General features: G+C 36.6%; 2 protein-coding genes across 3 annotated transcripts in view; both read left to right on the forward strand.

Moving 5' to 3' along the window:
* UBE2N (ubiquitin conjugating enzyme E2 N) overlaps positions 1 to 14,019 on the forward strand; it is a 32,630-nt gene extending 18,611 nt beyond the window's left edge. Inside the window, exons 1-4 of one of the 2 annotated variants that reach the window (XM_006195836.3) lie at positions 5,782 to 5,893; positions 9,032 to 9,278; positions 9,466 to 9,606; positions 10,306 to 14,019. In XM_006195836.3, the coding sequence (XP_006195898.2) occupies positions 5,888 to 5,893; positions 9,032 to 9,278; positions 9,466 to 9,606; positions 10,306 to 10,346 (435 nt within the window). In that variant the 5' untranslated portion in view covers positions 5,782 to 5,887 and the 3' untranslated portion in view covers positions 10,347 to 14,019. Of the gene's footprint in view, positions 1 to 5,781; positions 5,894 to 9,031; positions 9,279 to 9,465; positions 9,607 to 10,305 lie in introns of those variants that run through there. The other variant, XM_032493634.1, reaches the window with a different exon arrangement.
* On the forward strand, positions 1,218 to 3,474 carry LOC102505696 (10 kDa heat shock protein, mitochondrial-like). The gene is made up of 2 exons (XM_032493635.1): positions 1,218 to 1,227; positions 2,932 to 3,474. The coding sequence occupies exon 2, from the start codon at positions 2,962 to 2,964 to the stop codon at positions 3,268 to 3,270; it is 309 nt and encodes a 102-aa protein (XP_032349526.1). The 5' UTR covers positions 1,218 to 1,227; positions 2,932 to 2,961; the 3' UTR covers positions 3,271 to 3,474.
* Positions 14,020 to 14,735: the final 716 nt, after the last annotated feature.

The following is a 14,735-nucleotide window of genomic DNA, read 5'->3' on the forward strand; positions in this document are numbered from 1 at the left end:
CTGTTATTCATATAGTTTCCCTAACTCCCACCTGTAACCTTCTCTCAGACCCTGACATTCTAAATGCATCTTTCAGAAACTGACTTTTATGTATACTTTATACTCACAGTGAAATAAATTTAGGGTGGGAGGTGGTGCAAGAGGGTCTGTTTTATTTAGAGTTAGTTGATGCCGTAATACCATGTACAAAATAAGGAATTAATAAACATTTGTTAGTAAATTCATGTTTCAAAATCACAAGAGTGTTTTAGAGCATAATGGTTTGTTCACCATATAATAGATGGTTCCAGCTCAAAAGGGTATATATCCTTTTTTTTTTACCTTTTTTTATTGATTTATAATCATTTTACAATGTTGTGTCAAATTCCAGTGTAGAGCACAATTTTTCAGTTATACATGAACATACATATATTCATTGTCACTTTTTTTCTCTGTGAGCTACCATAAGAGCTTGTGTATATTTCCCTGTGCTATACAGTATAATCTTGTTTATCTATTCTACAATTTTGAAATCCCGTCTATCCCTTCCCACGCTCCGCCCCCTTGGCAACCACAAGTTTGTATTCCATGTCTATGAGTCTGTTTCTGTTTTTCGTGTTTATGCTTTGTTTGTTTGTTTTTTTAGATTCCACATATGAGCGATCTCATATGGTATTTTTCTTTCTCTTTCTGGCTTACTTCACTTAGAATGACATTCTCCAAGAGCATCTGTGTTGCTGCAAATGGCATTATTTTATTATTTTTTTATGGCTGAGTAGTATTCCATTGTGTATATATGCCACATCTTCTTTATCCAGTCATCTGTCCATGGACATCGGGGTTGTTTCTATGTCTTGGCTATTGTAAATAGTGCTGCTATGAACATTCGGGTGCAGGTGTCATCCTGAAGTAGGGTTCCTTCTGGATATATGCCCAGGAGCGGGATTTCTGGGTCATATGGTAAGTCTATTCCTAGTCTATTTTTTGATCAAATAAAGTAGATTTTTTTCTATTTCATTTATTTTAAGACTATACTTCTTCAGTTGACAGTCCCAAGAGAGAGAAAAAAAGTGACATTATGGCTTAATTTACCTCTCTTATGAAGTACTTCTTGATGATTATGGAGCCCCCCCTTAACTTCTGTGTGGTTTATTGTCCTGCCAAACACCTGACATTTACTGTTCATATTGTTAATTGTCTTTCTGTATACCACTGAGATTAAGAAAACAGACTCCGAAGCTACACTGGGTAGAGCCCAATAACCTGGATTTCAAATTTGGCTCTGACATTTGCTAGCTTTTGATCATTGCTAGTTCCTTATTTTCCTCATTTGTAAAATGGGTCTGAAGATTAAATGAATTAATAATACATTTAGAGCAATTAAATCAGTATTGGGCCTAGTTTGTTTTCATTCTTGAGATTTTATTGATTTGCTTCATATCTAGGATCATTGCTTGATAATTGCCTAAAGTTGCTGCCCTCGTGGGATTTACAGACTACTGGTGAGGGGAGGAAAAGAAACAGACTATAGTATAACCTGATGTGTTTAGTGAGGCAAAAGAATTGATTAGTAGTAGACAAGGAAATCAAGGAATTCAGCCTAACAGTTTTTCTTTTTGGATGCACAGTTTGTTAGTAGAATTTACAGATTGTTGTCCATTCTGAGTGATTGGAATAATCTTAAGTGCCATTCCTGGGGTGGAAATTACCAACCAACCCCCACAGCAAGTATAGTAATCCTTCTCATCAGCTCTTTGTGAGACCTGAGCCTGCGTGCATTTATTCATGGATCAAGCATTTATTTAGTACTTAGCACTGTCATTTGCTAGCCTAAGTTCTCATCTTCAGATAGTTTAGGATTCAACAAGTAAACCAACAGTTACTGTGCTATTGTAACAGGAGTGGTAGTAATTAATGGATAGAAACCTGGAAGTACAGGGAAGATGCTTCCAGACTAATTAGGACCTGAGAGATAAGTTGGTCAGATATACTTAGCCTTTGCAGAGTCTCTCTTTGGCTCTCAAGTCTCCATTTGAACTTAACAGAAGTATTGATCTAGTCTTGGATTGGGAAAAAAATTAGAACAGAGAGATTTTAATCGTATTCATCCCACACTATCTCTTGGGTATTACTCCAAGTGAAATACAAGAGTATGTTTATGTTACTTTATCAGTCCAACTGGAAATAAATCTTTTCAACAAAGTGATACCTTGGTCTAAAATCTAAGATTTAGTCCTTGGTATCCAGAGCCTTTGAAACAGTTACCTCCATTTTTCCTTCTCTGAATCTACCACCAGGAAATGAGATTTAAGTATGTGGGAGTAGAGGGAGAAAAAGGAGGAGGAAGGTGTGCTTAAGAATCATTATTCTCATCTGATTTTAGGATAAGCAATTTAAAACAACTGAATTTGGGTAAAATAATTAACTTTTTATGAGTGTCAGTTTTTTCATTTGCAAAGGAAGAATGTGTAAATAGATGATATTTTACATCCACTAGAGGGTAGTGTGGACCATAAAAAAATGACTCCTCACTGATTAGCCCTTATTATTTAATCATTCCTTATTTAAATTAATTTTTGTGCATGAAATGTTTTTTTGAAATTGCAACAAATCATTGTGACTGTAACAAAAAGTAACACTTACACTCCTGTTATTAGAGATTCAGATGCTCTGACATTACTTTTTTATAGAATTTTTTGATGGGAAAATAATGATGCTTTAAAGTTTCTCCACCAAATTTTACTCGTAAAATTATTCTTTAAATTATAAAATTATTAATTTCAATTATTCTTAATGACTTGTAAGTAAAATCATTATACACCAAGATTTGTGTTTCACTGTCCTGTATGGTAGCAACTAGACCTTGTGGAGATTGAGCAGTTGAAAAATGGCTAGTTCACACGTGTCCGGAGGGCTGGACTGCGGGTTTCTCCTTGGGGCAGCGGCGGGAAGGGGAGAGTATGATCTGCAGGGACCAGAGTCATGGCAGGACAGGCATTTAGAAAGTTTCTCCCTCTCTTTGACTGTGTATTAGTTGAAAGGAGTGCAGCCGAAACTGTAACCAAAGGAGGCATTATGCTTCCAGAAAAATCTCAAGGAAAAGTATTGCAGGCAACAGTAGTAGCTGTTGGATTGGGCTCTAAAGGAAAGGGTGGAGAGATTCAACCAGTTAGTGTGAAAGTTGAAGATAAAGTACTTCTTGCAGAATATGGAGGCACCAAAGTAGTTCTAGATGACAAGGATTATTTCTTATTTAGAGATGGTGACATTCTTGGAAAATACATAGACTGAAATGTCACTATCAAAATGGCATCACGTGAAGCTGCCCTTTCCACTGAAGTTCTGAAATCTTTTCATCATGTAAATAATTTCCACGTCTCTCTTTTATAATAAACTAATGATATCCAAACTAATGACATCCAGTGTCTCTCAAATTTAGTTTCACTGTACTGATAGAAACATTTCCAAATAAAAATATATAAATGAAAAAAAAAAGGCTAGTTCAAGTTGATATGTGCCGTGAGTATAAATTACACACTGAATTTTGAAGAGTAAGTATGAAAAAAGATTGTAAAATATATCATTAATAATTTTATGTCAATTACCTCTTGAAATGCTATTTTGCATATATTGGCTTAAATAAAATATTAAAATTTTACCTGTTTCTTTCTACTTTTTAATGTGGCTACCAGAAAATTTATAATTACACACATGGGTTACATTATATTTCTGCTGAAATATAGCACTGCTTTAAAGAAAAGCATTCACTGACCTTTTTATCATAGTGTACCTCTAGCTGGCCTTATGATTTGTAAGGAAGCAGTATAATGAAGAAATGGAGCACAACTTTGATTCTGTTCCTAATGCCTGCTACAATACATAGAGTCAGTTCTACTGTATAAGTTCCTAAAATTCATTGTGTTATATATGCAAAATCATGTAAAAATCGCAGGGTTCATGGATAAAATGTTAGGTGCATTACACTCAAACATCATTGGTAACATTTTTAAATGCCTACTTATTATATATCAAGGTCTTGTGGATGCCCTCACATAGTTTACAATTGTATATATGATGAAGAATTGGCTTGTATTAGTAATCCAAAAGGAACTCCTGTTAATGTTTTAGAATCATTTAAAGATATAATGATGGAAGTTGGAGTAGACAGAATGTAGGCATCTTTGAGGCATCCCTCGATTTTATGACTTATTTTTGTGATAATGAAATTGATAGTTATGGAGTATATTCAGATCTTAAGTGAGATAAGCTGGAAGATCCACAATTGCCATTTTGTGTTTCAGAGAATATTTTAAATGGGGGAAACCTAATTGCTGTAGATATAATGGTTTAGGGGTATATACATAGTTGGTTAATAACTGGGCCAAGTTTCTTACATGCAAATTGCCATTCTTTTTCTAAGAATACTGTTTATTATCTAAAAATTTTAGTGTACATAATTCATTAATTCATTGCCTTAAAATGTGTAAGACCTTAGATTGTTTCGTAGTGCACACAAGTTATTATTGAACCTAAAAATGGGAAGAATCCTATTTAATAGAATTTAGTTGATGGAATGTCAAGTACTGTAGTTTACTGGGATGTAATTCTGGGATTTGCTCTTCGAGTCCCAGTAGCTCTATTGATGATCAGATCAATTTGATATGTTATTTGATTCCTTTTAAAAGTATTTGTAGCATGAACTGCTGTATGCATTCTGTAAGATGAGATAGTTTCCTTGAGACCTAATCTTGTTGCCACTTAAATTCACATCCTATTTTTATATACTTCCTTTTCTACTTTTTAGTAATTAATTTCCTAAATATAGTCTACCGTACTTCCTATTCTGCATGGCTTAAACTCAGTTCTATCTGGGATTCAGTGTCAGGATTGCTTTTAAGCAAATAGGATCACAAAATGCAGCTAAAGGTTTTTCCGTTTTCTTTTAAAACAAACACTGTTATTTAATAAATCTTGAGATTTGTGACTGTGCCTTGCTCTTACCTTACATCCTTTTTGAGTTGGATATATATTTCTATGGACTTAATGTGTGATCTCACTTGTCCTTTTACAATGTTATCTTGTTTGATTTTTCACAGCAACTCTGCAGGAGAGGTAATGTTAACTATGTATATGAGGAAGCTGAGGCTCAGAGCAATGTAAATTACTTTCTCACAAATATAGTTAAGCAGTGCAGTTGTAATTTGAATCAATTCCTTGTAGACTTGAAGAAATCACACTGTACTTCACTGTCTTTCTACCAAAGAATAATGGAAACTAAAACGTGTTTCACAGTTAACCACGTGTGAGTAGTACCAAGAAGGATTTTATTTCCTACCCAAGTTTTTGCCCTTTTACGGAAAAAAATTGACAACAATGTCTGTAGTGAGAGTTGCTCCATTTGGTTTGGATTTTATTCTTTTTCCTCCCGTTATTTATGCTGTGGGTTTGTTTTGGAAATCAGTGCTGTGTAGTCAAATAATTATGCATCTATTCATTGTCTCAAAATCCATTAAAACTTGAGAGCGTATAAAAACTATTTCAAAAAGTTTTCCACACTTGAGCTTATTCTAGAATGTGTTCTGATTAAATCTTTTACTTGATCAGGCCGCATGATATGTTTCATGTGTACATTCTTTAGAAAGACTGTCTAATTTTGAGGGTGAACTGAAGATGAGGAAATGAATGTCCTATCTGTCTCTGACAATGTGTACTGAGTGATTTTGAAGCTATTTTGGGATGTGATCTTAGAGGTCTTTCTGTCAGCTTTTATAGCTTTGAATAGAGCTGCTACTATGTTGTGTAACCAGGAGTGGTGTTCTGGGGCTCTTGGACCCCAGCTTTCTTTTTTCCCCTAGTCTCCCTCTTTATGGCTTTCTAAAAATGTGAAGACCTGGGGCAAATCAGGAGGATGGAGGTGAGGAGTCAAAATTCAAGGAATTTTACCATCCACTTCTTTTCTCCTTCCTTTATGCCTACTGTTCATCCTAATTTTCTCTATTTTTTTTCCCCTAAAAATGAAGACCAGTCTCTTTTGTTCTAGGTACCTGTTGGAGGACTTCCCAAGATGGGAGACTTCTTTATTGCCTCTTAAGATTTTTACTGCTCTAAAAATGTTTTACTTGGAACCTAAAGAATATTTTGCTGAAAGTAGTTTATAGCATTTCAGTTTCTTTCTCATTTGCCCTTGCATTGTCATGGTTAAAACAAAAAAGCCTAGTCTCAAATTGAAGTTAAGTACTAAAAGGCATTACTTCAAATGACTATATGTTTAACATATTTTGGGGAAGGATTTGATTTTGTGTCTGCATCTTAGGACTATTTCAGTATGTAGCTGTGCTGACAGAAATCTTTTTTTAGTATATGCACTGCAGGCTGTAGAATGAAATGGTGTAAGATGTATAATTTTTCTTAAGTGAAGGCAGTGTAAATACAATATTCTCATTCATTGTTTTTCATACCTAAAAGCTTAAATACAGCAGTGTTCTGTTTTAACTACAGATACCTATTCAGAATGTTGAAAATGTATTACTAATATATACTATGTAATACATAAAATTACACGTACTATTGTCACTATGTATATTGAATATTAACATTTTTCTAGCTAAAAATAAATTATTTATAAATAGAAATTAGATCATTTCTTCCCACACCTGAGTAGATCCTTTTGTTTTCTTCTTGCAATGTGCTCATCCTGCTTTGAGTAACACTGCTTTAATGTTAAAGGTGAAATTTCTGATAATTTATTTCTCATTCTCTGTAACATCAAATAGATTCATATTTCAAGTATTTATTGAATATCCAGGGTGCCAGTCACTGTTCCAAATGCTGAGGATATACCAGTAGATAAAGCAGTCAAATCTCTTCTGTTACTTCCATTCTGAACAAAATAAGTGAGATGTACTATGTTCAAAGGCCCCAGAGATTAAGTGCGGGGGGATGGGGTAGATGGAGAGGGTATGGGATAGGATGGAGTGGAGTTTGCAGTTTCAGTTATGGGGGCATCAATTGAGAAAACACATTTGAATGAAGATCTTGGGAGCCGAAGGAGTGAACCATATAGAAAGTTGGGGGAAGAGGAGCAAGCGCAAAGCTCCTGAAGGGGGAGAATGCCTGGCAGGTTGAAGAACTACAAAGAAGCTAATCTGGCTGGAACAAAGCAGGTGGGGTTGGGGCAGGGTGGGGGAAACATAGCTCAAGATGCGTAAGAGGTAGGTGAAGTGAAGGGATCATGTAAAGCCTGTTGGGGTGGGGGGGTGTCAGAAGCAGGGAGAACAAGTTAAGTTGGCTGTTACAGTGTGCCAGGTGAGAGTTGATGGTGGCTTGAATCAGAGGTGTAACAGTGGAATCGTGAAAAGCAGTCCAGTCATGAGTAGATTTCCAAGTTCACACCAACAGAATTTGTTGATCAGGTTAGGTGGGTGGAATATGAAGGAAAAGGTGGATCACTTGGAAGGATGGATTTTCTGGTTAACTGAGGAAAGCTTTGGGGGAGGAGTAGGTTGAGTATGGGGAAGGTCATGCTAAATTTGGGGTGCTTATTAGACATTGAAGAGAAGCTGTCAAGCAGACAGTTATGATAGAAGCATGAGCCGGGGAGAGATCTGTGCAGCACATGAATTTGTGAGGCTTCAGCATGTATGGAGTATATTTAGTACGTAAATTCACTGGACTAGATGAGATCACTATGGAAGTGTGTAGGCAGAGAAGATGACCTAGGACGAACTGGCGCACTTCAGTATTGGAGTATTGTGGAGATAGGGAGGAACCAGCAAGGAGGTTGCTGCCAGACTAGTAGAAAGAGAGCCAGGAGAGTGGCTGCAGGAAGCTGGATGAAGCCTTGCAAGGAGAGGGCAGACCAGCTGGGTGAGATGTTGAATTTAAGTTAATTAAGATGAAGGTTAAGCATTTGATTTACTGTGTGGGAATTATTAATGACCTCAACAAGCAGATTAGTGGCTAGAGCCTGATTGGAGAGTTGTGCTTAAGATAGGAGAGGAGGAGAGAAATTGGATACGAGCAAGTATAGATAACTTTCCCAGAGGAGCAAAGTCATGGGGCAGTAGCTGGTGGGGGAGAGTCAGGTCAAGGTCATTTTCTCCTCTTTCTGGAAGAAATTACAGCAGGTTTGTACAGTTTGGGGAAAGATCCAATAAAGAGGGGGAAACTGATGATTCAGGAGAGGAAAGAGATGCTAAAGCAGTGTCCTTGAGTAGGAGAGAAGGAGATAAGATCTAGAGGAGAGGTTGGCCGTAGCCTAGAGTGATAGTCATTTCATCCATAGCAACAGGAGAAAAGGCAGAGCACATGGACAGGTTGGTGTACAAGTGCTTCAGTGGGAACTTAAGGCAGTTTCTGTTTTCTCATGAAATACAGAGCAGTGTTACCAGCCAAAAGAGAGGATGTGGATGAAGATGTTGGAGGTTTCAACAGAGAGGAAGAAGCATGTTATAATTATTTAGGAGAGGGAGAAAGATGGAAAGACAACTAATGATAAGATTGTTGGGGACCAGTAAGGGTCCCTTTGAGGTTCATTGTCAGTTTTACAGACTAATCAGCATGGTGGCTGTATATATTTCTGTAGCATTGTTTGGGTGCCCAAGCACTTGTTTTTCCTTCGTTTCATTATATTTTTCAGAAGGGAGATTTCAATAGCTTTAAAAACTACTTTTACTTTTAAAACAGCTTGTTTTATTGGTAGAGTTTAAACAGAGCAAGTTGCCTTACTTATATGGTAATCCTAGTGTTATCTTCTTTATTTTCCTAGAGTTTAAAATTAGCTTTATTAGCCTAATTTTAGTACCAACATATTTGTAGACACTTGTAGCTAGAATGTATATGATGTCATCAGTATTTGCAGTTGTATTAAGCTGATTGTAATTATTTAAATATTTTCTTTGAACTTTACATTTTATAAGCTAAATAAAAAAACATTGGGAGATTGGAGAGGTTCTTTTATGTCCATTTCCAAGAGGGAGGTTTTCTAAGGTTCATTTTGATGTTTACCAAAATGACATTCGTTCCACAAATGTGTTATGTTTTTCTCTTGTAGGAAACCCAGCGTTTGCTGGCAGAACCAGTTCCCGGCATTAAAGCAGAACCAGATGAGAGCAACGCCCGTTATTTTCATGTGGTCATTGCTGGCCCCCAGGATTCCCCCTTTGAGGGAGGGACTTTTAAACTTGAACTATTCCTTCCAGAAGAATACCCAATGGCAGCCCCTAAAGTACGTTTCATGACCAAAATTTATCATCCTAATGTAGACAAGTTGGGAAGAATATGTTTAGATATTTTGAAAGGTAAGTGTTATCTTTATTGTCATGTATGCTATTAAGATCTCCTTTTTCTCTTAAGCATTCCATATTAAGAATCTGAATATTGTAGTCTTACCTTATATAAAGACCACAGAAGTCTGTGGGAGGGAGATGCAGCAGTTCTGGGGCTGTTTTTTCATGCTTGATCATTCTGGGCCTGTTGCCTTCATAGATAAGTGGTCCCCAGCACTGCAGATCCGCACAGTTCTGCTATCGATCCAGGCTTTGTTAAGTGCTCCCAATCCAGATGATCCATTAGCAAATGATGTAGCGGAGCAGTGGAAGACCAATGAAGCCCAAGCCATAGAAACAGGTATTTAATATCCATTCTCCTTCACACCACCTACACTTTTAAAAACAAACTTGTACTACTTTTTAAAAGACTTCTTTTAGGGTCTCAACAAGAAAAGAAAAAATACTAAAGGAAAAAATCTGATCCTCCTTATAGTATATAAATACCTCTTATCAAAAGGTGTTCAACTCCATCTTATGGCCTATGTGACCCCCAAATTTAAAGACAACCTATTTTAATTGGGAGATCTTGGACTCTTGTATAAACTATGCATGATTTAAACAAATACCTGAGTGCCATTCATCTAGCAATATGTAAGGGTAGTGGAAAACTTATTAGACTCTTGAGCTGTTTTGGCAATTTGTTTGATTAAATCAAAATGTGCGTCAGTTTATAGCTAGGGAGTTTGAAATGAGTAAGCTTTTTCCTGCTACAGATTTTAACAAAATTAATGGGTGAGCATTATATATCTAGAAATGAAGGAGACAGCTCTTGTCATCCTGTTAATTTTATGGAACTTCTAAATTCCATTGTAGTGTTTTGGTAGTGAGGTTTACAGTCTTTCTGCCCTAATCCAGATTATAGAAAATAGTATGAATTTAAGAGATTACAGCATGCTATTTCCACAATTAACTTAGTAGTGTTTACTTTTTATAGAGTTTGGAAAGAAACATACTGAACTAAGTAAAGTAATAACTGCTTGTTTGTTTTTGTCTGCAGCTAGAGCATGGACTAGGCTATATGCCATGAATAATATTTAAATCGATCTGATCATCAAGTGTGCATCACTTCTCCTGTTCTGCCAAGACTTCTTCCTTTTTTGTTTGCATTTAATGGACACAGTCTTAGAAACATTACAGAATAAAAAAAAAGCCCAGACATCTTCAGTCCTTTGGTGATTAAATGCACATTAGCAAATCTGTCTTGTCCTGATTCACTGTTGTAAAGCATGAGCAGAGGCTAGAAGTATCATCTGGATTGTTGTGAAACGTTTAAAAGCAGTGGCCCTTCTCTGCTTTTATTCATTTCCCCCATCATGGTTTAAGTATAAAGCACTGTGAATGAAGGTAGTTGTCAGGGTTAGCTGCAGGGGTGTGGGTGTTTTTCTTTATTTTATTATTTTTTTGAGGGGGGAGGTAGTTTTATTTTAATTTTAAATGGGCTCCTTTTCCCTCTTTTATGGTGATCTAATTGCATTGGTTGAAAGCAGCTAACCTCAGTTCTTTAGAATATACTCTCTAGCCAAGTCTAACTTTATTTAGACGCCGTAGATGGACAAGCTTGATTGTTTGAACCAAAATGGGAACATTAAACAAACATCACAGCCCTCACTAATAACATTGTGACTTTGCTGTCAAGTGTAGAATCCTCCTTTCAGGAAAAAGCTTGTGACCATTTTGTATGGCTTGTCTGGAAACTTCTGTAAATCTTATGTTTTAGTAAAATATTTTTTGTTATTCTACTTTGCCTTTGTACAGTTTATTTTACTGTGTTTATTTCATTTTCCCAATGTGACAATCTTATTTAAAAATTAAAACTGATGGAACATTGTTTTGGTCTTCACCACCTGACAAATTGAATGGTGAGAGGTAGATTTTGCCGGTTTCTTTTCATTGATGCAAGTTTGTGTTAAGATATCACTGAGTGGAGTATTAAGCTGGCCCTGAGCATGCCTAAAGCATCAGTATCTGACCTTTTTTTGCCTCCTAGAAATTTGAAATAAATGTGTTTGTGTTGTCTGGTTAGTTAGGCAATCATCAGTATCTTGCCACGATGTTTAAAAATTGTGCAGGAGAGTCACAGCCAACAGTTGTGATTGGCTTTGTGTAGGACTTTCACATGTGCCACATTTGTGTCTGGCATTTTGAGTTATGACCTTTCTCTTAGTTCTTGTCTCAGAACCTCATATGTGATCCCTGCTGTGTGTTATTAGGAAACACCAATCTGATAATCATTTGGGGTTTGCTGAGGCAGTTACAAGTCTTCCTTATAGACCTGATGAGCAAATCTCAAGCAGTCAGCTTGCATAAGTGTCATCAGAAAGGTTTCTTCCTTTGAGAGCATCAAATCTTGTTAATGATTTTTACTGTCATCCCTCTAATATTTGCTACAGGAGCTCCTCTTATTCTTTAATTTGATATTCAGCAGTTTTTTCTGCATTGACAGAGTTCCTCTTCCCACAGAACTGCTCCTTCCCACCCCTCCATATCCAATTCCTCGTTCTTGTTATTTTTAAGATACAAATGTAGCCAGTCATAAGTATGTAAATATTAACCTGTGGGTTGGAACCTTTGTCTCTTGCAGTTTAAGGTAATGGATATTGTAGCCCATCTGAATTTTCCCTACTCTTATTCTCGTAACTTCTGGAGTTTCTTCAGAATGTGATGTATTTTATTGTGCTCCTATGTAAGATGAAGAATTATCTATTAAAATTACATTTTCAACATACGAAAGTTTTTGATGACTGGTAACTGGTACCCTTCCAAATAAATTCATTGCTTGGAAACAGATGTTAGTTTAATTCAGAATAAAATTGTTCATAGCTCTAATATTGTAAATTAAAAAACTTAGAAGTTGTCATTTATAACAATTCTTGGGCTGTTTAGAGGTTACCTTGCAACTAAGGAAACTAAATCTCCTTCTGGCGCCAAAATGAGTGACCACCCAAGCAGTTGAATAGAGATCAGCTTTATTCATTGGAGGTGGCACTGCTTATGATGATAGCTAGTATTACATAGTGATTTATAAGTTATAAAATTCCAGATTTAAATCTATTGCTCTACAAAACTGTGTAAAATAGGACTCTGCTGTCTACTGAGTTTATGAGTCACAGAACTCCATAGAAATGGAGTAATGCACTATTTTCATTTCAAATATGTGAATTCCTAATTTCATAGCATCATGGTTTTTTCCCTTTATAATTTGGTAAGAGTCTTCATTGTTTTGATGATACTTCTCTCAACCAGTGGGATGAAACAGGAGCCATTGTGTTGACAGAGATTTCTTAGGATTTAAGGGGCTCTGGGAGAGGTCAAGGTAGAGTTTGAAAACTGGCAGCTACATCTGGCTTTGGGGCCTGTTTTCCTTGGCCCACACAGTGTGGTTGGTTAAAACATTATGAATTCAATGGCAAAATTTAACAAAATCGGGAGAGTCACATGAAAATTTAGAATCTGGTAACTTCAGTGATCTTAAAGATCTGGCACTGCAGACATAGCCTGCCTTTGTGCAGGGCATCTGCTGGGACGAGCTATGTAGCAGCCATTCTAAGAAGAGCTGGTTATTCTTCTCTAATCCAGTGACTCTCCAGTTGTTTAGAGCCCCCTGCCAGCCCATGTGCTCCTTTTTGTAGTTCTGTTCCTATGTAAGCCTTTGACTTTGTAACTCCTAAGCTTATGGACAGTTCATCAAATAAAAGTGCTTGATATATGCCCAACACTGTACTGCTTGTTGGGGATGATTAGGTGAATGAGACTGGCATGGGACTTTCCCTTGTGGACCTTTTAATCTCATGGGGAGGGGTTGTGAACAAAGAGCAGTTGCATCTCTGAGGGAGATGGGAAGTAAGTACTTGGGAGGGGCTGCTCCCCTAGATTCAAACCAGATGCACACCTCCGGACAGGGGAACAGCATGTGCAAAGCCCTGGGAGAGGTAAAGAATCTGAATATATTGATAAGTGGCTTGAAAATCAACTCTGCGCATTCAGGAACTTTTCTGAAATCCTGAGCTGATAACAGGAGCTTTATGTTTTTATGTGACTCTTAAATTTTGTTGTCTACTTTGTTGTGATTTGCTTCCACACTAGTTATTCTTGGTCCTCTCAGAGGCTGCCTAATGAGATCTTAGATTTGAAATATGTAGAACTTAAACCCTGCTCTAGACTAAGAACATACTTTAATACAAAATTTCAGAAGCATTTAAAAATACAGATCAATACATAAAAGCCATAGGTGCTGTGGTTTAGCACTATTGAAGGAAGAGTGTAGGGAGGGAAACCTGGTATTCTATAAAACGTTATAAACACAGTTTTAGCTAAATGGTTGTCATGGGAATGATAGGAATTGGCTTTATTTTTGTATTCGATGGTTCAGGAATCTTTTGGCTACTTACTCTAGCCACATCATTTTTTGTTAGTTGCAGTATCAAAGATGGTTTAAAACTACAGCCTTATCTGCAAAAGCAGGCCAAAAAAAAAAAAAATGCCATGATTATAGGGCAGCTAATTCAACAGTCTATTTAATAAAAATGTAATATTTCATTGGAATAATGTATTTTGGGGCTGGGACTACATTTCATTTAGCTGTTTAGCATGCTGCTTAGTTTAAGGAATTATATCAGGGGTTTATTTTTTAAATGACTTAATGATCACAAAAGCAAAACATGTTGAATGTAATAACTTGAAAGAAATATTAAGAATAAAAATCTGTACTCCACTACCCAGACTGGTGATACTTTGTTTCCTTAACTATTACCCGCTCTGCATTAATTTCCATTTTTATCATTGTGGTTGGAAATTGGGAGGATTTGTTCCATGAGTTGGCTTTGCTACAGCTTTAGGTTACAAATTCGGCAAGTTCCCATTGGATGCAACACTGGGAGTTGAACTAAAATTTTTCCTGTTAAGTATAGAACTCAATATAAAGAGCCTGGGTCCTCTCTCCCTGCAGTTTCATCTTTACCACCCTTCAGCTGATCTCATTTCATGTGTGCCAGCTGGTGTAGCATTTCAGGTGTATGAATGTAGGCTTGCTGATCAAGCTGAGCCTCTGTGGACTTGATGTAATTATTTATGATTGCTTGTAGAGCTGTGTGGTAATTGCCTGAACATTTAGACCTTCCTTACTGTAGCAGAGCAACAACTAAATCCCATCATCTCATAAAGGCACATTTTATGGTGCTCATTAAAGAGCTTTAACATTTCTCCCCTGCTAATCATTTTTATCTATGGGACAGAAGAGTTTTAGAAATTATGAAAGATTGATAACCTCAGGTTCCTACCATGGAGAATAACTAGCACATTTCCATCTTGCATATTCCTGATCCATTCTCACTCACCACGTGGCTCTTCGAAATAGCTCATGATCTAGATTAATAAATCCCAATAACTCAAGTTTCCTTATAATCTAGCAAGTTTACAGAGTGTTCTGGC

This window comes from Camelus ferus, chromosome 12 (genome assembly GCF_009834535.1).
Source record: "Camelus ferus isolate YT-003-E chromosome 12, BCGSAC_Cfer_1.0, whole genome shotgun sequence".
In the NCBI taxonomy this organism is placed as follows: Eukaryota; Metazoa; Chordata; class Mammalia; order Artiodactyla; family Camelidae; genus Camelus; species Camelus ferus.

What these genes read in the sequence shown, in the direction of transcription:
- LOC102505696 (XM_032493635.1), top strand. Translation starts at nt 2,962, where the DNA reads ATGGCAGGACAGGCATTTAGAAAGTTTCTCCCTCTCTTTGACTGTGTA.